General features: G+C 30.9%; 1 protein-coding gene across 6 annotated transcripts; it reads right to left on the bottom strand.

The window, feature by feature from the left end:
• Positions 1-169: 169 nt before the first annotated feature.
• On the bottom strand, positions 170-27,706 carry LOC141462202 (nucleoprotein TPR-like). Of its 6 annotated transcripts, XM_074143878.1 has the most exons (27): positions 27,162-27,705; positions 26,918-27,080; positions 26,336-26,557; positions 25,346-25,505; positions 24,060-24,225; positions 23,243-23,473; positions 22,934-23,112; positions 22,504-22,590; positions 21,493-21,592; positions 21,239-21,357; positions 14,657-14,812; positions 14,383-14,574; positions 13,095-13,226; positions 12,095-12,703; positions 10,399-10,615; positions 9,769-9,955; positions 9,362-9,644; positions 8,258-8,506; positions 7,320-7,488; positions 6,151-6,281; positions 5,524-5,769; positions 5,299-5,445; positions 5,162-5,215; positions 4,155-4,248; positions 2,853-3,173; positions 1,980-2,109; positions 170-410 (listed from the first exon to the last, which is right to left on the bottom strand). In XM_074143878.1, exons 1-26 carry the CDS (start codon positions 27,322-27,324, stop codon positions 1,985-1,987), a joined length of 4,902 nt encoding a protein of 1,633 aa, XP_073999979.1. In that variant the 5' UTR covers positions 27,325-27,705; the 3' UTR covers positions 170-410; positions 1,980-1,984. The 6 variants fall into 6 exon arrangements, with proteins under 6 accessions (XP_073999979.1, XP_073999974.1, XP_073999985.1 ...); XM_074143873.1 differs by having other exon boundaries at positions 170-2,109; positions 27,162-27,706; XM_074143884.1 differs by having other exon boundaries at positions 170-2,109; positions 26,969-27,080.

Here is a 27,706-nt window from a genome sequence, read left to right as displayed (position 1 = left end):
CTACTCTAGTCACACGTCTCTATCTTCAAATATGAAAGTATCATGGAATATTATGAGTGTCCACAACTCTATTATCAAACATTAAATTATCATGGAATATGTGTGTCTAGTCTAAAACCTCTATTATAATAATCATGAAAGTATAAGGATTATTATTTAAAAAAAATAATCGAAACAAGTATATTTAATATGAAATAATAGTTATAATAAAAAATAATCAGAGATTAAATATTAAATCAAACAGCTGCACAAATATTTTTTAAAAAAGTAACATTTCTTCCTTTTAAAACTTAAAAACTCAATTCATTCAAATGGAAATAAATAGTTCAAATAATTCAAATGGCAAGAAAAGTTAGTGGACATTTTTTTTTTCTTTTCGTAACTCAGGAATGTAGAAATTATGTCCTCACCTGTAACAGGTTTGGAACAATTTTTTTAGCAAATCATTCACCATTTATTACACATTTCAAACTTCTCTTTATCCTAGTCCTGCTTCTAATTCTGATGGAAGCAATTAACAAGAATTACAATTATACGTATGTCATATATTTTTATCAAAGTAGTTGGTCTGAGAGCATCTAGTCAGTAAGGGATTAAATTCTAGTGAAAATGGATTGTTTACCCTTTCCTACGAGTAATATTTCAAAATCATGTTTTCTACATAATCATAAGTTTTGTGTTCCCGTGAGTCCGAAAAAGGAGATTTTAGAAAGTAGAACGTGTGCGCTCGTATGAGTCTTTGAGTAACTAAAAATGACTCAATTAACATGTAGTAAAACCCAGACTTGTTCTGAACACCTCACACACAACACTAGTAAACAGAAAACTCCGTTAAAACTGTGACTCACTTAGATAAAAACAATTTATTATGTTTATTATGTAGTTAACGCCTTCAGAATGACTATGCCGAGACTAATATAAGGGAGAGAACTGATACGAGAAATGAAGGTGTACTGTAGGAGTTAAACTACATTTAGGTAAATTATAGAATACATGAAAGTACTACACAAGAATCATATTTCTAATTAATAACTACACCAAGCTCAATAAATGATGAATGATATGATTGGAATGACTGAAAATGCTCAGTCTCCAGTGTTCTTGTTAGCTAACCCAAAACACAGCAAAGTCTGAGGGCGTTATAGTAAAATTGAAAAAAGCGATAAAATAGTTAAATAGTAAAGATGTGGGTGTGATATGAATTCCAGTTCCCAATGAAACCTGCAGGTAGCGCAAAGAACAGTGTTCATACGCCTTTTGGCAGAAGTTACGTATTGTTTCGACCAAAAAGCAGTGTTATTTAAATTCCATGGCTTTTTTTTCTGCTATTATTAATAATTTTAAAAACTATTTGATTACTTGAATAATGTCACATTCAACTTTTAGTTGCCTACAGGCATGCTACGATAAAATCCTGACAAGTATTGTTGAAACCATTTTAAACATATTTGTTATAACGAAAACTTTCATCAGATCGTGAGCTGACCTGTCACTTAACTGACAAGGTGTTCAAGGGCACCATCAATTTTAGATTTCATCGTTACTAATATTCTTTAAAACACATGTTCGTTTAAATTTTAAATATATGTTAAAAAATATTTTTTTCGCCAAAAATTATTTATCTAGTAATTCTCTATTTTTGTTTTCTGCTAATATTAATAGTAATTTAAAAAACAGCAAAAAAAAAACATTGAAAGAGCTGCTGGAGAAAATTTTGTACCCTAATGTGAGCTGAGCTCCATTGTGGAACTAACCATCCTGATTAGCACCTTAATTTGGCAATAAATGAAATACAAAATTTGGTCTTTCAGCAACTTTTTCAATTTACAATACTCTGACCACAATCATTCATTCACAAACACACACACCAAGGACAACTTTTATACGATTATCCTTAGAACAGATACTATATTCTTTTAAACAGTTTAAGTTAAAATTATTTTGAAAAACATGTCTTCTAAAAAAATCGCATTAATTACTTAGGTTAATTCTTGAAATATCCCTCACGCAGTAACTTCTGAGCAACTTTTCTAAATTTGCGGCGAGCAGCTGCATTAAATCTAATTGAATCGCCATCCATTCTGCTGGCAGAAGGTTGACTTTTTGCATCTAAATGAAAACAAACAGGGAAATGTATATAATTGTTTCATTGATAAGTAAAACTAAAACCAAAAAAATTGTAAATATTGCACTATCATGAATGATCCCTTCTTACCACAATTTACAAACATTAATTTTCTTGAAAACAAGAAATGTACCAAAAGTCAACTTCAACTTTATAAAAGTTCAAATAACGAAACAGGCGTAATGACCAAGGCAGTCGATGCGCTCAAAAAATAAAAAAGTATCGAAATAATCTGTTGAAGAATGCATGACGCCATAGTTCCCAAGTACCCTAATAAAACCAATAGAGAAAACGTAAAAACCTAATTGAAAGACCAATAAGCCTTAAATTTTGTGAGCATTTAAAATTACAGAAAACAGACCTTTGCGAACATTCGAACTCATACTTTTGGTAACACCGCAGTTATCAACACTCAACAAGAGTTAGGACTGTACTGTACATTGAAACCACACTCTAGAGGAGGCTTGACTTCAAACTTTTAGAGATTTTCCAGAATAGTTCGGTTCATGTGATGTATTAACGTCAGTACTTATTAAAAACAAATTTGAACTTTCACAGAAATTTAATTATGTAAAATGTGGTAAAAAAAAGGGGGAGTACAGACGCCATATTTTTCAAAATTAAGGTTCTCTAAGCGTATTACTACAGAAAAAGTCAAAATTGAAAATCCTTATTATTATAGTACTTCCTCTTAAGAATATTTTCAGAAAACAATTATTATGTATACCTCTGGAAAATGCGGTTGGATCTACCGCTGCATTTTGTGTTTGTTGGTTAGTCCCTTGAAGGGGATGTATAATCGAAGTCTGCTGCCCTCGGGCCCAGTCAATAGTCGATGATGATCTTATAATTCTCAAAGAATTCATTACTGAATTGCCATAATTCTTAGATACGCTTGCCGCGAGAGAATTCTCAAATTCTGCTGTTGTACTGAATTTACCTTCTTGTTTTTCAGCATCCTCAGCCATATATATTGGTTTATTGCCTATTTCAGCTGAAGAAGTAGCTGCTGTTCCTTCGCTGTTATTTATAACGAAGTTCTTTTTATCTGGAAAAATTAAATATATGTTTTAGCTAACAATTAAAAACTTAGTTCAATTACTGAAATAATTTAGAAGTTTCGTCAAGCAACTAACTAAAAAATTATTATTCAAAAAGTTTACTTTTTTTGAGTTCAGAAGGGACAATTTTGACATAGTGACTAGTTGCCCATCATAATTTGATTAAAAAAAAAAATTGCCCAATTTTATCCACAAATATCTTTGCTAAACAACTTGCGAATTGATAACAGTGATGGAGAGTGACCTGAGTTCATTTTTACGACACTCTCCTCTAAAAAAAGGTGCAGAAAATAACATCTTGGATGTACACGAAGCAGCCTGTTCAATGTTCACCCGTTACCGTAAACATTTTCGGCTACATAAACTTAAGAGACACAGATAATTTATTTTACATTGACCATAGAGATGATATAATGATGTGTGGTGAGAATATTTGTATTCCTTATCGGTCCTATATCACTGTTGCCTCTCCTTCCTAATGAACCCTTTTTTTGTTCTCCGCCTCATGAAAATCAGCAGTGAAAATGATCTGAATTTTCTTAGTGAATATTTTGCAGCAAACCAACACGGTTTATCAAGAAAGGGATTCTAGACCTCTCAAAACATTGGGAAAATAAATAAAACAATATACATTAACCACAAAAACAGTTGATTGATCTGTGACCTCTTGTGATGTATAACATAAATTAATAAATTACGGTTGAAGAAAATTCATGAATTTAAGAAACTAATTTTCCTTATTCTTTTTGTAAATGGATACACAGGAGATTTTCAACACTCCAAGAAAACTACCTTCTTTTATGGAACGGATTATACCAGATTTGTAAAATGTGTCATTTACGAATGAATGGATTGCCTTTTCAATAATTGGAAATTTTCACTAGTAAGACAATAACCTCAATTTCAGGGAATTTACAATATAATACGAAAAAAGTTGGGTAATTTTGAGACAGATTTGCAGAACATACCCATGTTTACTAAATCATTGTTTTGCTGCTCAATTAAACATCCGTCATTAGTAATTTCTTCTTCTTGTATTTCTTCTTTATGATAATGTACAAGCTAAAATTTAAAATTAATATAATTAAAACAATATTTAAAAAATTTCAGTAATAAAAAATAGTACGATTTTCCCTTACTAAAATTCTCCACTTTATATTTTGTACTTTTTTTAACTTGGGACATCAAACAAATTGGATTATTACTAACAGTTTGAAGAATCGTACAATAAGCTAAAATGTAACTTTCCTAGAAGGAATACTTTTTAGAAAAATAATGTTCATAAAAGTTACAGATCTTCATGTGGTTAATTTTCGTTCAACTTTAGAGAAAATCATTTTTTTTTTTAAATGAAGATAACAATCGGTAAAGTGATATTCTAGTAACGGTATTTTCTTCAAAATTGGTATTTTACCACTTAAAAGTCTATCAGTGGTACGGCCATACTTTAAATTCAAAGAGCACTTTCAGAGGGAACCTTCTCCTGTAACAGTATTTTTCGGGAAAAGTGTTTCAAATAAATGTTAAGATGAAGCACAGTGAGGGTTCATCGTTTAACGAAAATCGAGAGCTGCTTTTGAAAAAATCTCAATTTCAAAAAAATTTGTGGAAGAAATTTCGTAATAAGTGGAAAGTTGATGCATAGAAGGTGGTTTTCAAATCTGGAAAAAGGAAACAATGAGAAATCCATTTATACTAACTGTTTTCAAGGGAAATTGCAAATTTACTAAAAAGCTCTATGAATATATATGATATAAAAACAACAAAATTGGGCAGACAACCACCTTAACCTGATACATAAAGACCTGGGATGATGTTATTCTCAAATAAGTCAATTGGCCTATCAGTCATATCTGTCTTCAATCTCTTTTAAAAATACTCCTAAATGTTTCGAATTCCATCGGGACTTGCAACTATTAAGTTTCAAGTAAGTATAGTCAGATAAAGTAGAAATATCCTGTACAATAGAACTTACATCATTCTGAGATTCTTCGTCATTTACTTGAAATATATGACTGTCTCCTAATTCCTGCGTAGACAATACATTGCAAGTTTTAATAAATAAATAAATACGATATAAAACATAAAATAAATAAATTTTAGACACTTAACAGTGAAATCTGCAAATGATAAATAATCATCTCGACCTTTTTGTGAACTTGTCGGAACTTGATATTCTGGTTCAGCACAGTAAACAGAAGAAGGAAACTCTTCTTTACCGTTTGCCCTGTCTAAAGAAGACATTCTGCAGCGTTTCAACTACACCAGTTAGAGATTTTAATTATACAATCCATCCAATTGAAATGAAATCTAAAAAAAAAATTAATACAAACTCACAGGAGGTAATTTTTCACAAGCCAGACTGGCACTGTGCAACTTCTTGTGAGCCGTCTCTGTTTGGCTAGTGACAAAATTAGGGGTAGAATTCGTAGCGCATTGCCTAGTGGACAATTCATTTCCATTTCTGTTCAGAACGCTTTCAATTTTGTTGTCTTGATGTTTGGCTGATACGTGGTCGAAGTCTTCTACAATTGAAGAAGACTCAAGGCCACGCTTTTCTTCTTCCTTTTCTCCTTTAATGACCTAAAAATATTTATTAAAAAAATGCAATTCTGAACACTGAAAGAAGTTTACTAATTAATATTTATGAATCTGTCATTGGCTTAATTTTTTGGAAAGAAAATGGTTTAAAATATCTTAAATAATCTGAAGAAGATCACTCAAACGAATTTTTCTTACTTCTATTCTCAAATTTTAAATGACAAAGTAAGTGAATTCCAGCAAACTTTTGTCACTGGCACTTGAGCTTTTTTTTTACTCTTCATATGTAATACTATTCACTATTAAACTAACAAGTTATTTAAATTTATTATTAAGTCGCACCAATAATTACAAAGTCTCCATGTTTATATCTTTATAAAGACAACATCGAGTCCAGAAAGTTATTAATTAGTTAATGCTAACCTGCCTTATATTCAACGGACTCAGTAATGATAACTTTTCATTTTCCAATAATTCCTCATTCCCTTTTTCAAATTTTGATAGTACCATTGCAAAACTATGTGCATCAGTTGCTGCTGCATTGTTTTTTTCACCTTCAAGACATTTAATTTTAATGAAGAGATTTAAATTTAAGATCTAAAATTCAACTAACTATTAACTTTGGACTAGAAAATTTATGAAAACTCGAAAAATCTGTTCTTTATTTAAAGAATGAGTAGTACTTATAAATTTTATGCTGCTGGTAAAAACAGAATATACCGAAGCAGCATTCAAAGGAGTTTAACTTCAACCCACTTGAAACAGAATTTTTTTTTTTTTTTATAAAAGTAATTTTTACCGTCTTGCTTTAGTAAGAATACCCCTCTACTCGTAAACCTCTAAAATAATAATAAATATATTCAAGTAAGGTAGCACCTCTTATCAATCGGTTTTCTTCAAATCTAAATAGGTACTTACTTAAACACTGAATTATTTCATGTAGGTAATGAGAGAATTCCTGTAATGATTCTTCAGAGAGAAGCTGATATTCCAGAACTGCCTTACGTTAGATTTTACGAGAAAATATTCCAAACAAAAGTCATCATGTATGCAGTGAGCATTTCAGGTTTAAAGAAAATGTTATGAGCTGTTTTTCAAGAAAACTCAATGTATCTAAAAACGCGAAATTAAAATTAAAAAATCTGCACGAAAATAATACATCCCGTAACCGTGAAGGAGGGGAATAAGAGAAAGTAAAGCTATTGTGAATCAAGCTGCTCGCCGTTAGGTTTTCTCTATTTAGAGCTTTTTACAACTTACGGTTCCAGCGGCCCAGCAGTACACTGGAAAAAGATGTTATAAATAATGACAAAAAAATATGAAAACAGCTCTGAACATTCGTACTTCCGCTTCAATCGATTTCTTTGGACACGCATTTCTAGCATCATACTGAATGCTCAATTGAGAAGTTGATACAACCGAACCTTACCAATTAATTACATTGCTCACTACATTTATGAACTTTGAGTGAAAAGTTCAAAAGTCCACATTCTCCATACCGACCTTGAATTAATTTTTTCACGGAAATGCTTCAAACAAAAATGGTTAGTTCTACATGTAAACAGATCAGAATATTGTAATCAAAAAAGTACCTGTAGTACAGACATGTCCTTCAAATAATTTCTTCATTTTTACCAAATCCTGATTACTATTACCATCAATTTTCACTAACATTTTGGCAACATCTTGTTCTTCTTTGTAGTTCGTTTTTAGAATTTCATTTTCTTTGTATAAAGTTTCATATTTTTGTTGCAGTTCCATCTGTAACATACTTATTATTGTTAAATGATATAAATATATATAAACGAATACATATATGCCAAGTTCGTAGTCCACATCCACATCTATATTTAGTTTTGCACACAAAATTTCCCGCAATCACAAACAAATAAATTTGCAGTTATATGAAAAGAAAATTTGTATGGAAGATATTTTTGCCTGAAACCAATGATTTGGCCCAAAAAAAAATGCTGTTATTAAAACACATTCCCTTTAAAAGCAGGACAAAGAGCTGATAATTCGTAAAAAAAAAATACAGTAACTTTTAAAATAAACGCAATCCTAATAAATCTTTTTATACAGATTAAAGAGTTGTATTATTATGGCATTTGAGAATTATAAAGATTTTTGTACAATAGAATGTAACATCCGTGTAAATTTCATTAAAAGGATAATAAAAAAAAAAAAAAAAAAAAAAAAAAAAAAGAATGTAACATAAATTCTCTCAACCGTAGATTTTTTACTATGAAGTTTTCTCTTTTTTTAGTTTCTCTTGAAAATTGCTATGATATTTTAAACTAGATTACTAATTGCAACATATGGATTAGCAATTTTAAACATAAAAATCCGATTAATGGCACTTCTACAGGTAAGAACCCTGTAAAATGTAACTTTAGCGTTCTACCATTTATATACTATTAGGGAGAATGGAATGTGTTGCGAAAATTCCATTTCACGATTCATACCAATGATTTCCCTCGAAATTTTAAAAAATTTAATTGAATTATAAAATTAATTAAAACTTATTTACCTCTGTCTCTCTAAGAATGGATACTTTCGTTTCTAATTTTTGAATTTGATCATCCAAAATTTCATTTAATTTAGTTAAATCCACTATATGTTCTTGGTTATGTTCAGCTTGTTCGGACAATCTTTTTATTTTATCCTCATATGATTGACGTTGATGATGAAACGTATCTTTTAGTTGTGAATTCTCTTGAGTCGCTTTTTCTAGTTCATTTCTAATCGTTAGTATCGTAGAATGAACTTCGTTCAAATTCTTAAACAGAAAATCAAGATCAGGTAAGAACATATGTACATACGACTTTATACTACTTGCGTAAAAAAAATTCTTAAAGAACTTGATTAAATAGCCAGTTAACATCAATGTTATACTGGTTCACTACCGTAGAAGAGAAATTTTTTGCAGATGACGATAAGTTAGATAGATAGATGACATCATAAGTTTCCCCAGAACCCCATTAACATAAGTATTCTTTAAAACGAAAAAAAGTTTCAAATAAAAGTAACAGTCGTAATAACAGTTTATATAACTTGAAAGAAACAATAGTCAATAGTAAAAACTTGTAAAAGCCATCTCTAAAGTGGACTCCCGGATACCTTCCATCTTGAAATTAAGTGAACACATTTTATACTCATAAATATTATACAGGTGGTGTTAGAACGTTAGACATATTAAAATTATAACTTACAGGGGAGCTAAACTCACTCCCTAGCAATCCCGCTTAAACAGTGTTTCCTAGAATATTTTCAAATAAAAGTAATAGTCAGAACAGGCTCTCATGAACAAGTTGTCGATGCGCAAAAAAATAAAAATAAACTTACATGTATCAGACGTGCTTACAATGTTTTGGAACCATTTTTCGAAATTCACAAAAAAATTAAAAATATATTCTAAAGTGGTCCTTCAAGATCAACAGACTTTTTTAATCAACCGTTGAAAAACTTCTCTTACAAGAAGTAATATCCAGAGGTATACTAGGAATTCACAAGGTAAAAGAAAAGAAGACTAATTCAGTGAACAAGTTAAATGGTTTTTGCATGATAACCCATATTTTATTTTGTTTTAAACTTAATTATTAAAGAAAAATACTCTAATAAATTAAATAGTTACTTCGTTCAGTCTTTCTTTTTCATTAATTAATAGTTCAGTTCTTCGTTCGGCAGCTTTCTTTTCAATATCAGCTTTACTTGCTTCGTTTTCAGCTGCTTCCACTCTGCTGCTAGCGAGATTCAATGCCACACTTAAGCTTTCAACAGTCTTCTTTAGATCAGACACTTCAGCGTTCTTAGTGGCGCATTCTTCACTTCTAAGTGCTTCATTAGCTTTTAATTTATGATCCAAATCGTTCATCTTACTTCGTAAATCCTCTTCGATAGACTGAAGTTCAGAGATCCTGGAAAAAAAGTTAAATTTATTTTTGTTTTATTATTTGTATTCATTCGTACTGGATAAATTCATCAAAGACCTCAGTGATAAACCTCGGTGATAAAATAAATAAATTTCTAATGTTTACTTACTTTTTTTTAGAATCTTGAGTTTTTAAATCATTTTGGCGAACAATGTTAGCCAATTGTTTTTCCATATCTTGAGAAATTGCACACATATCGGACATACACTTTGTATTAATATCTAATTGCTTTTCTAGATGGTTAATTGTAATTTCTTTTTTCTTTATTAGTTCTTGAAGGACTTTTATTTTATTTTCTGCAATGTCACATTAATTACAAACAAAATAAAAGCAAAAACCTCATACATAAAATAATCACTAAAAAGTGCCACTCTCGAACTCTATTATATCCACTCTCTACCGTCTATATATTTTAATGTTGGTTAAATGTATTAATCTCTCCGTCACAAGCCCCACTTAAATGAACGTATTTTTTTCTCTATTGAAATTCTCTCGAAAATGGTGCCTACGATTTTCCCTAAACTGGAAAATACATTACACCATGTAAATCTATTTCTTTTACTTCTCATTTTTCTAGGAAATGTAGTTTTAAGACTTTTTTCAGGAAAAATCGGGGTGTCATTTCAATTTACTCTACATAAACTAAGCGAAATAAATATTTACAGTTAGAAGAAAATATATTTGTCAAGATGTTGAGAAATGAATTTCTTATTAAAATCATTTATTTATTTTAACTAACCCTTCTCTGAAAAATGTTGACATTTTCTTGTAAGAACATCCACTTCTTGAGATAATAGCTCCAATTTCTGTTCACGTTCTTGTATTTGAGCTTTGTAAACGTTTAACTGCTCGCTGGTGTTTAATCTGTGAGCAACCTCTTGCTCCAATCGTTCTTCGGCCGCAATCATCTGCTTTTCTAGTAAATCTATGCGACTCGTAAATCTATTCTGCTCGTCCTGTATTATGTATGAATTATCAATTGTACCGTTAAAAAGTCACAAAATATGAAACAGGAAATCACCCTTTCCAGTTTCAACGAAATAGGGCTTTTATAGGGGTAAATATAAATATATATATGTCCATAATGACAAGGTTCTTCCGATCACAGATTAAATTACGCAGGAATTCTGTTGGAAAATTCCAAACTTACGTACGAAAGATTCTTTTAGTCTGGAATGTTGTCTGCCAAGTCTTCTCAAATTGTAATCAAACCCTAAACTTCCAGAGGATTGTGGCCTAGACTACCATAATCTGCTACTCTAATGAACTAGATAACATACATAGCCTTCCTTGCCAGGGTCTCACTTCTTGGTCAGGGACTGACTCTTAATGAAATGCCAAATTATGTGAAAAATGTCACGGGAAATTTAAAGGTAGTTCGATCGACTAGTTTCTCAGTTGTAGATTTACGTGTGATATCTAGTGATTGTTTAGATAATTTATTATTAAAAAGAAGAAGAGCAGCATTTTTCTGATAATTTTTTCTCTTAATTCTAACATATAAAATGAAATATCTCTAAAATAATGATGCGCGACTTCTATTACCTATATTTAAATGGTTTTCGGGTCATCTGACAATTTATTTGAAAGAATTGAAAATGTTTTGCGTGTATATTCAGTTAGGTTTTGAATGTGGTACTCAAGATTAAGGATGTTGTTAAAAGATTAACTCAAATAATTAAATTTTTAGCCATTACGTTCCATAAATCAGGTAGTGTACAAGCAGTGTTGTTTTAAAAAGTTGTGAAGTCAATTGTTTATCTTATTACGGATATAGAAAAATTAATTCCACAATTATTACGGCATATTACATAAATTCTAAAAAAAAATCTATTGCTTCAGGGCTTCTTATAAGAACTGTTTGCACATATTTTAGTGAACTGTAAGTATCGGTGAGATGATGGATACGTAAAAGATAATTAATGAAATCTTTTAAGGGCATTGATACTCAACTTTATTCTAATATTAATTAACAATTACCGAGATAACTAAATTAAGGACTAATAATTAATGTAAAATTATTACTAAGGTATGGTAGAGGTAATTATGACAGAGAAAATGATAAGTGTTGAAGCTAGCTGGAATTTAATTGCAGTTCTATACAAAATTGTCCTGCTGCTGGTTGGTATCTCTCGTCATTTCCACCACATCCAAAACTTAAATGATGTATGTAGTACCTGCAGAGTAACTGATGTGTGCAACTACTTGGGTTTACTAGATACAGGCAAACTCTCGCCCATCGAACACTAACTTCTAAGGAAGCCACAATAGATATTTTGGTTCGTGGTGAATTAGGCTTTATTAAGCCAATCTCCGCATTTCAGTAAGAAAGAAAGTGCATTATTAAAAACCTCGCAACCATGTAGACTTGTAATCCTTCTCATCACTATTTAAGTTAGGCAAAGAATACAATTTAAGTATAATTTCTAAATTACCTCTAATCTTTGTCTGAGTGCAGTACATTCACTAGTTGCTTCGTCTAATCTTGATTCAAGTTTTGAACTTGATGAAGTCCTAGAAGATTCTAGCTTCTCCTTTAAAGTTTCCAAACTTGCCAATAACATTTCTTGTCCAAGTTTCTCCTTTCTCTGTGATTGTTTCTCTTTTAAAAGTAAACGTTCAGTATGTTTTAGCATAGCGTTCTCTTCTTTAAGTCTTGCATTTATCGTCTGAGCAGCTGTCAATTTAGTTGAAGATTCTGTAACTTCATTATTCGTTCTACTCATCTTATCAACTAGTTGCTTCATAATATTTTCATTGTTCAACACTTCTTTTTTTAATTTTTCTCTTTCTTCATGCAATGTATTAAAATTATTTTTCATAATCTCATTTAAAGCTCTTTGTTGTCCAAGATGGCAGGCAAATTGTTCGCGTTCACTAACTGCTGTTTCAAAATCTGTACGTAATTTGTCTATAGTTTCTAATAATATTTTTTCATTTATTGATTTACTTTGTTTATAAGATTCATATTCTTTGCGTAGATCTTCAATCAATTGAGAAGCTTGTACTTGTGCTTCTAAAGAAATAGTGTTGGGTTTCTCTTCCTGAAAATAATATATCAAAATTTGGCATTTACATTAGTAGTTTAGTCATCAGGGAGTATGAGATTTATTGATATTTCTAAATATTAGGCTGAACTAGCAACCATTCTAATCTCATGGACTAACATATTTCTAACGCAATTGCGAAACCAGAACATCTGCTTATGATAGGCTTGCAGGCTTCGCTCTAACTGTCATTTTAGTGAAATATACAATTTATGGTTAGAAGAAAGTAAATGAATTTATTTATACTTCTTCTTTATTTTCGTAAATGAAGTGTAGAACACCTCCTTTCATCCGGCTAATTCAACCTAGTACATCAGGTTTTGTACATTAAGCTGTTTAAACAATTCATTTATTCTAGAGAAATACGTTTATATTATATAACACTAACATCAGCAGCTTTCTCGGCATGGGCGTATTGCAAGTCAGTCAGTTGGTTGGACACCACTGCAATTTCGTTTAGTAAATACTTCTCTCTTTTCTGCAGCTCCGCAATATGGGCGTTCAATCTCAATATATGTTCCTGCCATATAAAATAAAAACAGTCATAATATTAGAAATTGAATTGTATGATCATTATTTAAACTCCTTTGTATGGGGCAAATTCCCCTTACAAAGAAATTTGAATGGAATTGAAGAGAAAAAAAAACATAAAATAGATAAGTTCAGTAAAGAATTGCAAGTAACATTTATTCAAAGGTCATTCAAAAAACAAAGGCATTGGAGAGCCAGTGAAATTAAATGTTGGGAGAAGCCAGGACGGTGAAGCAGGTCGTAAAATGATAGTAGTAGAGTTAAAATGCGAATTACGCTTAAAGAATGCAGACCAAGTTGGGCTGAAAGTTTGCCTGAAAAGGCAATTATACTTTGAACTTTTTAATAATAAAAATAACAGAAAAGTAATCGGCCTTAAGAACATTGCAGGATAGATTGCCACAATTACGCAACTAAAAACCTTCTCCCTGAAATGGATAAAACATAAAAAAAAATGCTAAGAATATTTTAATAGTTTCATTAAAAACATGCAGTATTTTTTGAAACTTTAGTCATACATGTACTAGTTTTGCAACATGATATCAGCGTGCAGCTTCGTTCTGTATCAAATAAGATTCAAGCAACTGAATTACGAATTGAATGAATGAACAGTCAATCGAGTTAACTGTTACATAAAAAAATATGAAATTTTGTGGCGTCCTAAATACCCCGACCATTTTAATAGAATTCGTAAGAAGATGCAAGGAGGAGTTTCGAATAGTCGGTCTCTGATGTTAAAATAAACATTAAAAAATCGTTGTGACAGCCCTTCGGAGGGAGAATATGAAGATGTCAAGAAGTCATATCACTCTGTTAAATCTACTTACTGCCTTCTGATTGCATCATGCAACACAGTAATAATACAAGTCTAATTCGCCAAATTAAGACTAGTTGTTGCACAGTTTTGTTACAGAGAATGATGGACAACAGTGATAAAATACTCATAATTGTAACGTGTTAACATGGCTTTAGAAACAAAAATTTCTGAAGGTTTGTTCCAAAATTTAATTTAAAAACTTTTATTTACACTGTTACAGTTGAATTATGTTTTTATTTTTTCTTAAAGGCAAAGAGAAGTTAATCGCTAACCAACCAAATCATGGTAGCGGATCGCAGTCGTTAGAAAGGAATACCAGATAACTAACCTGCAATTCTCTAATCCTTAAATTATCATTGAACAAATCATCTGAATTCTTTTCCTCAAATTTTACAGATTTATTTTCCGTTTCTTGATGTTCTCTTAAAGCGCACAATTCTTTCAAAGATGTAAGGAGTTGTAAATTTAACAACTGTAATTGTTCAATTCCTTCGTAATTAATTAAATATTTTTTAAAAACCTATTTCGGGCATATAAGTAAGGTTAAAGTAAAAAATAATTAATATTTAATATTTATTGTTTAAAAACCCTAAGTGTCTAACCTCTAATTCTGAAACTTCTCTTCTCGGGATAGTCATTTCTTGCAAATTGTTTGGATCTTTATCGCTGGCCAATTCAATCACAGATACCAAAAGACGCAAATTTATCAATTTCAATTCATGAACATTACTGAAAGTTGTCATGTGGGTTGTTATAACCTGATATTAATAGCATAAAGTACACAATTTGTTAGAAGTAGAATGGATATCAAATTTTTGAATAAAATATATGTATAAGCCTTAACTGTCTCAAATTCTGTTTTATTATTTAAATTTGAATTGTTTCGAGCTACCTAGTGCCCATCGTCAGTTTTAAAACAAAAATACAATATTTTCTCTTAAGACAAGACTCTAGGCTTCCTAGAGGATAAACACACATAGTGAAATATTAACATTAACAATTTTATGTATGTAAGAGTATCTATGTAAGAGGTATGTATGTCTTATGTATGTAAGAGTGTCTGTTCTAGAAATTATCATTAGCCTCACATAAAATGTATTGTTTCAATTAATAATATAAATATCAATAATCAATTTGTTAATTCTCTCCGAAGTTATGGTTGTGCCAAGTAATAAGAGAAAATATTATATTTTTTGATTGCAGACTGAAGACAGGTGCTAGGGTGCACAAAACGTTTAAAACAGAATTTAAAAGCTTTCAAGACTCATATTTTTAATTCAACATTAAAACATATTTTATTTATAAACTATTTCCTTTTTTTGACTCAAGTTATGCTGAATAACATTTCATGGAATAGAATTTTCATTTTAATGTTAGTTTAGATAAACTGCCACAGTAGGCCTATTAAAGGATGTTTGGCAAGTAGTTTCGGAGCGTTCAGTTCTCTTCAAACAAACTACGGCGAAAAGATATTATTAAACTATTATTATTAAATATATAGAGAGTAATCTCCGATAACTGACATCTATCCCTAGACGATTATTCATAAAACTAGACAAAACAAAATCTAGTAGAAACAGAGAACGCGAGTTTCTCTAACTAAAATTATCGAAATACTAACCTTGAATTTTGTTCCTAAATCGGATTAAATATATGTTCATTCGTCATACTTTCGTTTAAGCAATTTTCTTTAAATTCCAAATTTAGTAACTCATTTAGTTTTCGTTAATCTTACATAAGCGAGGTTTAAAGACAATTTTATTTTCTAGTTCTTCGCGAATACCTCAAAAATCTTCCAGGATTTTTTTATACTTGGTGGAACTGCTACTCTTGAGAAAGGCTATAACTCTTGGTAGAAACTTTTTATTTAGAAGCTAATGCTGGCAACATTTTAATGTAGGCTACTCTAAAATAATATTTCACTGAACTGAACTGAAAATTGGTAAAAACAATTTTTTAACCAATTTTACCGCTAATTAAGTAAGTTGATAAAATTTCGAGTTTAAAGAAAATCAATGGACCAGAAGTGTGAATTTCTTGAACGAAATCTTACTAGTTTCCCTGTACCATCTATTCAAAATAATTTATTTTATAAAGAATGTAACTTAGTTCAAATTCCTAGGAAACCTTGACAATTGCAGTAATTAAGGAGTAATAATAATAATAAGCTTTATTAAAAATATACAATTCCATATTACATAATTGAATTAACGTAAATTAAAGCGGTACTCTTGGTCGATAGACCATCAGAGGTGTTGACCTTGATTAAAACAAATACAACATAAATTACAAACTTTTATAAGGTATAAAATTAAATTTCAAATCAGAAGTAAACCATTACAAAACCTGAATAATTAATACAACATATAAATACTTACAAAATATAGAACTTAATTATTTTATTATTTTTTGTTTTTGTAGAAAAAATAGAACTATTAAACATACAAAATTATACTGACATTACTTTTAATTAGATTACTTTTGCGTATAAAATTCCTTAACTAATAATTGAATTCTCCTATCATAAACCGTCTGTAGCCACCCGCGATAATTATAAATTTATACAACGCCTGCCAATTTTTTCCGTTTAAATACAAAATAAATTCTTGATAATTTAAACTTTTCCTTTTGAAACACCTGTATCTAAATTCATTTAGCACGGGACAAACACCAACAAAATGATAGGTATTTTCTATTTGTCTGAGGTTACATAAAGAACAAAGCCATCGATCTTCACTTCTGTTTACTGCATAGTTCAGATTTAACATTTCCGATCTTGCCTTTATAATGGTACTCATCATATTTATATTCTTACTATTCAATGTAATATACGCATTCTTATCTAGATTCAAATTCACCTCTTTATACACTAAATGAAAATTGGACTTCTCCACTCTATTAAACAATTCATTACTAAATTCTAACTTAAAATAATTGATAACTTTTTTTAATTCACATTTTATATCGGTTTCTTTTAACCAATTTATATTAATTAGTCCTTGTTTACTACTTAATTCTACAAGTTTCGGATACCAGAAAATATTTTCTTTAATTATTTGTTCGGCAACAATTAATGGTAAACGGTGTTCAGGCATATGAAATACTTTATTCAAATAGTGCAAGTGCAGTTTCAATGTATACAAATATAAAGGGTCTCTTTTAGTCTCTATGTATAATACATAATCAGGCGTATTCTTTGGGAGAGCAAACAACTTCTTAATAAAAAATTTTTGTACATCCTCCACCTCCTTTATGTTATCAAATCCCCAAACCTGGGCTCCATAACTAATAATTGATCTGCTTACAGCCTCAAAAACTTTATACTTTGCTGCTAAATTAATATTCTTATTACCAATAAAAGTGCGCCATGTGGAATGCATCCCAAATTTTGCTATGGTCAATCTATCTTTGAAGTGTTTCTTCAAGGATAATTGTGGGGTGAGACCAACTCCAAGGTACTTATAGTAGTTGACGATTTCAATGTCTCTGCCTTGGTACGTCCATTTTTCTTTCCTAGAAAGTCTTCCTCCTTTGCGAAATACCATTACTTTAGTTTTACTTAAATTGATCTCCAAATTCCATAATAAGCAATATTCACTTAATCTTTTTATCAATCTTTGTAATCCATGAGGTTCAGTTGCCATCAAGACAATGTCATCTGCAAACATCAAACAATTTACTTTTCTATTTCCAATGTTAACACCGCCTTCGAGGAACTCCGGAAGATCATTAATGAAGTATGTAAATAAATTCGGTGATAATATACATCCTTGCCTGAGACCTACTTTAGAAACAAACATGTTCGTCAGCCCGTCTCTGGTCCAAACTGCAGATGACGTATCTTTGTATAAACTCTCTAAGATTTTTATAAATTTAGATGATATACCCATGGAATAGAGCTTATAGAAAAGTGCACTACGGTCAGGGGAATCAAAGGCCGACTTAAAGTCGACGAACAAAGTAAAAAGTTTACCCCTTTTGGGGGCTGTTTTTAACTTAATTATATTTAGAAAAGTAAATAAATTATCCACCGTTGCATACCCCCTCCTAAAGCCCGCCTGACATTCGTTTACAATTTTATTCTCTTCCGCCCAAGCTTGTAACCTGTTTTGCAATAATCCTACAAACAACTTAGAAACTGAGTCCATAAAACTTATACCCCTGTAATTAGCAACATCATTACAATCACCCTTTTTAAATAATGGAAAAATAATTGCATTCCCAAAACTATTAGGCAGCTCTGCGGTATTAAGTATATAGTTACATACATTTAATAATATTTCCAAATAATTTTTTGGACTATTTTTAAAAAATTCTGTAGGTATTCTATCAAATCCTGGAGCTTTGCCTGTCTTCGCTTTAACCAATACAGCCTCCAATTCTTCAAAACTAAAAGGAGAGTCCAGACTTTCCACACTTGTCAGTGGCGGAGCGTACAAGAAGGGCAACGCTTTTACTTCTTTATTCAAAAGCTGATCAAAATGATCCATCCATTCTCTGCTAGTTATCGTCCCACTACAGATTCTATATTTAGTCCTAAAAGTATTAGCAATTCTCCAAAAATCCCTAGCATCTTTAACTTGTTCAAACTTATTCTCAACAGATAAATAATAACCAGCTTTCTTCTCTTTACAAATCTGTTTATATCTAGCATTTGTTTCCAAATATAATTGTTTAATCCACATTAAATTGTTCTTTTTAAATAAATTCAAAAGCGCAAAAGATTTTTCTCTATATACCTTGCATTCTCTGTCAAACCAAGCACTTTCCTTTTCATACTTTACATTGCACTTGTTCTTACCCAACCATGCACATTCCTTAATTAAATTGGTTAAAAAATTTATCTTTCCCTGTGCACTTTTTAGCTTATCAAACTGTTCAAAACTTTTACTTGTAAGTTCCTCCAACTTAATTTTGAATAATGCATCATCATTTTTAGTCCACCTAATTTTAGGTAATAATGGTACTATTTCATCTTCATTTGTAATACAAGACAGACCCAAAGATAAACAAACAGGCATATGATCCGAGAAATTCTGACCAAGTACGTCAAACCTACATACATAATCCATTAGTTCCGAAGATACACAACAGATGTCATTTACTGAACAACCCTGAGCGCCAATATATGTAAATTCACCTAGTTTGTCACCTACTGTCCTGCCATTTAAAATAACCAACCCTTTGTCATCACACAAATTCAAAAACTCTTCTCCTCTATTATTAAGTTTATTATCTTTAGACATTCTTACAGCAACTACATTAGCATGGCTATTTAACAATTCTTCCGGCAGCAGCTGACAACTCCCAATTCTGACATTCATATCTCCCATAAGTATAAATCTTTTATTTTGATGACTATTTAGAATTACATTTGCCTCTTTAAAATCATTGACCCAAGTATTTACATTTATATACATTGGCATAATATAGAACTCGTCTTTGCCTGTTTGACATTGTATTAAATAACGATCATTAAGTCTGACAAATTTAAACATCCTGGTTATATAACTACATTTTCTTACACCCAATAAATAACCCCCCTTAGCCCTGCCGAACTTACTTATTCTTACAGCTGGTATCCACCTTAAATCATAATCTATAAAATAATTTTCAAATAAAGTATAATCCTTTTCTTCTACAAATGTTTCTACTAACAGAAAAATATCATAATTTTTTATAAATTTAAAGAACAAAACATCATATAATTTATTTTTTAATCCCGATATATTGAACGCTAAAATAGTAATAGAACCCCTATTTACACGTTTATCGTTTACTTTTTCCTCTGGGAGTTTTTTGAATCAACCTCCATTATTTTATCATCCTTATTTTCCATTAAATATTCATTAATAAGTTGAATGTCAGTAGCGTTTTCAGTAACAAACCCTTTTTGTTGGTCCCAGAAAAATTTCTTATCACGAAATATTATAAATCCATTTCCCACAAACACTCTTTCCTCCTTATTTTTTATCTTGATTCTTCTTCTTAAATCCAACAACTTATTTCTAGTTACCCGTTGTTCATATGTCAAATCACGTGATACCCAAATTCCAGTATTTTTCAATTTTTTGGCATTATGGAGAATTGTATAAACATCATTAATCTGCATAAATTCAACCACAAAAATATTTTTGCCTAAATCATAAATTCTACCCATTTTTGGTTCTTGAATTCCAAAAGTCGTAATACATAGTTCTCTTATCTTACCTTCCACATCATTTCCATCACTTGCAGGCAACCCTTTAAAAACTAAATTTTTATTTTTACTTTTCCTCATTAAATTTTCCACGTTCTTACACAGAATCTCATTTTGTTTCTCTAAATTCGCAATTCTACATTTCAAATTTTCATTTTCATTTAAAACTACAGCAATTTCACCTTTCAATCTATCAAAATCCTCTTTTTTTGGAAGATCTTTAAATTTCTCCTCAAACAAACGACTAATTTTAATTAATAATCTTTCCTCATTAAAAGTCTTATCTTCCACAGACATTATCGTTAGAATAGATTTTTTAAATTCTCTTTGTTCCGGTGACGTAAAACTTCTCCGTCTCTTATTTGTACTAGAATCTTCAATGAATGTATTCTCAACAGACATATAACAAATAATTAAAACGAACCTTTAGTCTAGTCTCAGTTACTATTTACAATAACAATAACAATAAAGTACATACGCGTGCGTGTATAGAGCAGCCGGTATTGTTCTCCTCAAAGCTCTTCCCCCACCACTCGCTGAATTCACAAATTTATTATTAAATTTTCAATAAGAATTCACTATTTTCTCACTTTTATCAAATGTTTCAAAAATAGATTTATACACAATTTACACCACAGTATTTCACACTATCACTGTGCCAAAATTCTATTAAATTCAATCGCTATTACCGCTGAAATAAACGAATTTCAACAGAGCAGTTTCTACACAACCTCACGCTTCAAACGCTCAGGGTCAACTCGTAATTAAGGAGTAAGAGTGTTTCAATACTTATTTCAAATTAAACTGACTAATATTAATTCGAGCTGGCAGGTAAACCATATTGAGAACGAACGGGGGGGAAAAAATAAAATAAAATTCTATTCTCAACAAATCAAACTTCCAATGTTCTCATCATTATCACTCAAATTTGGAAAATTAACATAAAAATTTAAATAGTAAGTTACAAAAAGAAATACTTATTTACTTCAGAGCAACTCTTCGGCTGGGAATACGGCATTTTTGACTGGAGTAAGTAGTTGCCTCTAGTTGGCGCAACTTTCCGCAGAAAATGACAGACTTGACGACTTAAATATTTAACTGAATCTGTCGATTAAAAATGTAAATAGAAAAAAAGTTTTAATTGCACTTTAATTAGGGATTTAATAAATTTATTTATTTATTTATTCAGAAAATAAAGTTTGTTTAAAAATATCTTTTTGAAAAAATGGAAGCTCCAACCTTTAAGCATGTTATTGCTTTGAGCTAAATGTTCTGCAGTAGATTCAGCTTCAAATTTTGCTTTATTTAATGTAACATTTTCCGTCTCTAAATTATTCACCTGAAAACATAAAAAGTAAAATATGATTACACGAAAATAATATTCCTTCAAATAGTCTTCTGAAAAGCGCATTATGCTTAAGTGTAAAGGAATTAGGGTTAGAAATTGCCCAAGTTTTTGCAAACTTCTCCTGCAGGCTCATATTGGATTGTGTGAGTTATACAGGGGTGTCAAACATTCCCAAATCAACGAACGGTAAATTCAAAGAAAGGATTTGAATCTATTCAATTTATTCTGCACAGTGGGCATGAAACTTACAAACGTATTTGTATCGTGGAAGGTAATTAAAGGATACTCGGCCCTTCGCGTCCACATTTGAGGAACAATCGCTAGAAAGGGTTAACGGTCATAAGTCGAGCCAAAAATTTGCCATAAGGCTGTTCCTATTACCAGAGCAATATTGTGTTGATTGCTTGATCGCTGTCAACACTTAAGCACTTAATAACTAGGTAAGTGTTACGTTACATTCAGTCCCTCACAGTCGAACAGGCTATTGTTATCTTGAGTGCGTCAGCTGGTAATATATTAGGACAATGAGAAGTTGGGTGAACTGGTTCAGGAAGTTTCTTATACTTCCTACAGAGGTAATGGCGAAATCTGCAGCCGCACACTATTGGCTAAAGATAAATGAAGCTTATTCGAGGACCATCGAAGTAGCCGACGGCAGATTTGCTAATTCCTAACCTAGGAAGCTTTAAAGATCGTGATGGTTCTAACAGTTACAAGTTTTAATTGACTAACCACTCCAATAGAGCAATGAGCTTTAAGTTAGAATTTTGAATTTTAAGAAGGCCTATGACCTTTCCGGGAAGCTTTAACAAAATGCTCTGGCTTTTGCTGACCAGACTTCACCATCCGAAAATACTCTCCACTTTTTAAAGTGTCCCTTAAAATAGTTGAAAAAATCTTACTTTTCTTCTGAGAGTTTCCACTGAGGATTTCATAAATTCATATTCCTCCTGCTGCCTTAAATTTAACTGAGATCTTGCCTTTATGTCCTTTAGAAAAAAATAAAAATAATCATAATAATGATAAATAAAGAAAATTAGGACAACCTAGAGAGAAGAGAAATTCTATTTTTTTAATACAATTTACTGGACAGGTTTATGTAAAAAACAGATTTGACACTGTTACTATTCCTCTCTAGGAAAATGTTTCTTGAGGAATGTAGGGGTTTCCTTTAAACAGTAGATATTCTATTTAAGGTTTCCTTTAAATAGAAGATTGATCCATTACACATAAAACTATTGTAAAAAAAAAAATTATTTATTCAGAAAAGACGTCAAAAAATATACTCGACTTTTTGATTATGCAAATGTTTAAATAAAAATAGTTACTCACATCAAGCACAGCCTCTAGTAAAATCTTAAAATTTTCTTTTTCTTGCTTTTCCACTCTCAAATAATTGTATACTTCGACAAATTTTGTGTACATTTGTGTAAGAGTTAGGCCGGATTTGATTAGGTTATTCAGTGGTGCAGATGTTGGTAATGATTTACTTTGTCGTGATTCTGTATCTTCTGTTTTATACACAAATGAATTAATTTCAAGCTTAATTATTGGATATATAACTTATCTCTGCGTAAATAAATAAATTAAACTAAAACTATATCTAAGAAAGATTAAATGTGATATCTAAATAATATCTACGGAAATTTTGTTTAACTGCGTCCAACAAATTATTCGCATCTCTTAACTCTTGCTTCAAAGCTGTGATCGCCTGCTGTTTGACCAATAATCTAGCTTCAACATTTTGTTTCAATTGGTTTGTATTCGTTTCTATTTTACCAAATTGGTCAAGTGTTACTTGCAATAAACTTTGCAATTCTTTTACGGTTCCTGTAAGTTCTGTGCTGTGTGAATCAGATTCTGTTAGCACAACTGTGAAAAAGAGTGTAATTTAAAGGTAATATTTACAGTAATATTTAACCATATTTTCATTTCCATTCACTTTTCGTAAGGGGAAGCATTGCTATTGGGCACATTTTCGAGTTCATGGAAAGTTCACCTCCTGTTGGAGTACAAAAATGTGGTTTTATAAATTGGACTTTATATGTTTATTTATGTCTTGGAAAAATCTGTCAACAAATCTAAATTCGGAAACAATAAAACATCGGAAGAGCAGCCTAAAATGCTATTTCAGTTTGAAGTGCCGTCATATGAATAACATAATAGGAATGAAATTTATTGGAAATTAAAATGTAAGGTATATTTAATTACACTTTTCGCAGAGGTGAGAATGGTGCTCGAGGCGAGAGAGAGAAAAGAATAGAGAGTTCAGTTTTAGAGTCACAGATAGAACGGTAGACATATGCAGACCAACGAGAAAAAAACACCTCAATACGAGTTAAGAGGACCTCAATACGTGTACTTCCAGAGAAAACTCAATTGAAAATCAGCACGAGGTTCCCTCTCAAGAAAAGTGGAAATGTATACATTTTGTAAAAATCAATATTAAAAAACTTACTTCTAAAGGTATCTATGAGCTTGCTTTGAGTTTTCAATAGCTGTTGAAGACCCTCTTGCATTCCTTCGGCTTGATCTCTTTGTATTTCTCTAGAGGACTCCAAATTCTCTGTGAGCTCAGAGTTTTGCTCTCTCAGAACTACAATTTCTTTCCTTAATCTTCTTAACTTGAAACAGTCAGCACGTACATTTAAATGGGGAGTACCTTTTTTAATTTTTATATTTATTATTATTTATATTTTGGCATCGACTATTACCATTCAGTCATGAAATTTGCTTATATCTATTAACACTCACGAATATTAATCGTACCACCTAAATTCTACCACGCATCCTACTTGCAGCTAAGTACCTACTATTTTTACCTACTACAGAATTTGTTTTTTTTTCAAGATAATTTTTAAATTAATTTCAAATTAATGAACTCTTTATATTTTCAAAAACATAACTGTGAACGAGTTATCTTAAACCTTGTTCGCTTATAAGAAGTTTTTAAAGCACAATTATAATTCTTTTTGCTCAGTCTTCTTCAATCTTTCATTTGTTTAACATTAGATTTAAGTAATTTCTAGGAAATAATGAGAAAAAAAAGATGTAATGTAGCCAAAAACACTCTGGAAAATTTGTAAAGTTATTGTACAATGGAAAAACTATAGAATAAACAATTTGCTGAAAAGTGGATTCGTCAGCTAGCAAACATGGGATACTCAGATTGACCTTTAACGAGGGTTTTCTGACCGAAGCTGTGCAGTCTGCACCAATACTGCAAAAGATACTGCATCCATCAACTAAGCTAGGGCAGTCCCAACACGCTACGAACACTGGCACATTCATGCCACGTTAAGTTTGTAGACAGGTAATTTAAAAATTGGCTTCAAAATGAAATCAGTGGATAGAGATCTTTAATACTTTGCAAGTATAGCTTTTGGTTTTATAACAGTTATTTTCAGCAAACGTTTTTATTGAACCAAAATGGTAAAGGTACAATCATCTTACAGCAACCGAATAAAAATGTAGAAACATCTTGTTTTTCTAAACGTAAGATGGAAACTGCAGAAATTTTTCACGTATGCTGGACTTGGAATTGTGCACAATAATGTCAAAACCTCATTTTATACATGCCAGTCACATCCCCATAATCACCTTACCTATTGGCATTTCTTGTAACCAAGTTCGGTATACGGTAACACACAAATTTACCGCAAATATTGATTGAAAGACTTACTCCACAAAAACAAAAAATGAATAAAGCAATTTAACAGAAAATCTATCAACATTACCACTTACCTCTTCTTCTTTGCCAACAATTTTTTCCTTTAAGATAGTAATTTCATGCTTAAATTCTCTTCTCTGTTTGACGTTTTCATTCCTTGCAAGTTCTAAATCTGCGTTTAATTCAGCTATTTGCTTAGAACTTTGTAAATTTTGCGACTCGAAAATCTCCAATCTGCAATCAAAATCAATTGATGTTTAAAGTTACCCAAAGAAAGTTTCAGATATTAGACTCGAGAAAATCTTTACAAAATCTAACCCTAGTTTGTTACAGTAGAAAATTTATTCATATATAAGATAGACTAGAGAAACTTACAAATCATTCGCTTTATATCACGATTTCCGCATAGGGTAACTAATTGAGTCTAATCCAGAGTTTCCTGTACTTTTTGTACCTAATGCTTCTTCCAGATTTGTTTTTTTTAATAGTAAATGCATTCTTAATTACTTTTACTTAAGATTAGTTCTATAATAAAATATTCATGCATTTTATCTGTTAGTTACATTTTGTAAATTTTTTGCAGTCAGTTTTTTTTTCATTTACGTTAATTTTTTGTTTTGAATGATTCAACTTCAAATTGTCACCAAAATTCAAATAATAAAACTTTTTGTTTTATTATTATTTTATTACTATTTTTGCACATGTAAAATTATATGCAGTTAAGTGATGCACCCTAGTTATGACGAACACTAGAAAAATGGCACGTTCCTTAATTCTTTATTCGATCTTTTCGATGAATTTTGTTATCTAAGGCCTACTGGAATATCACACTAAAGGCTTATCGACTAGATTCGCCAGCAGTGCCCGCACAAGCTTGTGATTGAAGAATCCCAAGGGTTTAAAGTCATCTACTCGTATAGTTCCAACGATTGGAAAATCAATCTAATACAGGATGAGGGAAGAAAAGCAAATATAACGAAATACTTAGCGACTGGACACAATTTTTTATAGAGCTAAGTATCTCGACACTTCTCAATTGCTTTTGACTTAAAAGTGGATCTTACTTTATCTTATACGCTATTTGTTCAGATAGGATTTCATCTTTTTCTGCAAGTGCTTCACATCTAGACTGAATCACCGCTTTTAATTCTCTGTTCAACATTGCTTGATCATTTTTTAAACGATCAAGCTCGGCTTCTCGCATCGCTAATGTATTTGCTGCACTTAGTTGGTCATTGGCAGCCTCATTTTTTTTATGGCTATACGTATTAGAAAGATGTTCCAATCTGAAAACGGTAAAATCAGAGGAGGCCAATTACAATGCAACTAAGGAGCATACATAAGTTTACTAAAATTAAATTTGTTGAGGGTGTAGATTACAATTACATAATAATAATAACATTATCTCAGTCACATTGCTAGAAGATTAAAAGAAAATTCAAAAAAGATTTAGCATGGATGAACGTCTGCTTGAGTTAGGTGAAACTATTCACTCAAATTCCTCATTTCGAGGATCATAAATCTTGTACTACAGAATCAGCAATTCTATGCTTAATAATCAACATGTCACCAAGATACAACTACTCTCCTATCCTTTTAAATCAGCTCACATGACATTATGATCGGAAACATAACTGTATACTCACCTCTGAACCCTTTCTCTATATTCAACAAGCTCTTTGTTAATATCAACTAACCTTCGGTTGGCCTCATTAGATTGAACATCTAGGGCTGTACATCTCCTTATCAACTCGGACTTTTCTTGATTAACTTCAATAAATTTTTTCTCAAAGATTTTAGATGCTTCCTCTGTAAATTAGCAAATCAAATAAACTTTACCTGAGTCAACATTTTGCAACGTAATTGAAGTAAAAAACATAAAAAACGAACCATGATTTGCACAAGAACTTTGAAAATAAGCTTTAGCTTTTACATAATCACCGACATATTCATCTAAGATATTCGCTACTTTTTTAAGAACAGATTCACCTATGGCTTTATACTCCTCTTCAGTTATACTGTTTAATAACTTTTTTTTTGCTTCAACTTCCATTTTAGTAATAATTTAAAAATACAAAATTTAAAACCCAAAGCTAAATTACAAAGAAAAATACGTATGAATTATTTGACTAAAGAGGGTACAAAATAAAATGATTTGAGATTAAAAATTAATTGTTCAAAACTAAATTAATCAACAAAGAATAATACTAGAAGTGTGTTCTTTTCAAAAAGCATGTAGTAAACAAAAACAAGAGTAACCTTTCACATTGACTAAGACAATTAGCTAAACGTTACTTGTTTACAAATTTACGATTATTAAATCATACAAATTTCAAAGTTGGAGTAATTATAAACCTCACGTCTAATATAGGAATATTAACATACTATGCACCAAACAGATTAAAATACACTAAAAATTCCATTTTTCCCTTTTT

The sequence above is a fragment of the Rhodnius prolixus genome, unplaced genomic scaffold (genome assembly GCF_049639745.1).
Source record: "Rhodnius prolixus isolate KJV_2025 unplaced genomic scaffold, Rpr scaffold_1, whole genome shotgun sequence".
In the NCBI taxonomy this organism is placed as follows: domain Eukaryota; kingdom Metazoa; phylum Arthropoda; class Insecta; order Hemiptera; family Reduviidae; genus Rhodnius; species Rhodnius prolixus.
The sequence above is the reverse complement of the archived record's forward strand: the minus strand, read 5'-3'. Positions and strand labels throughout refer to the sequence as shown.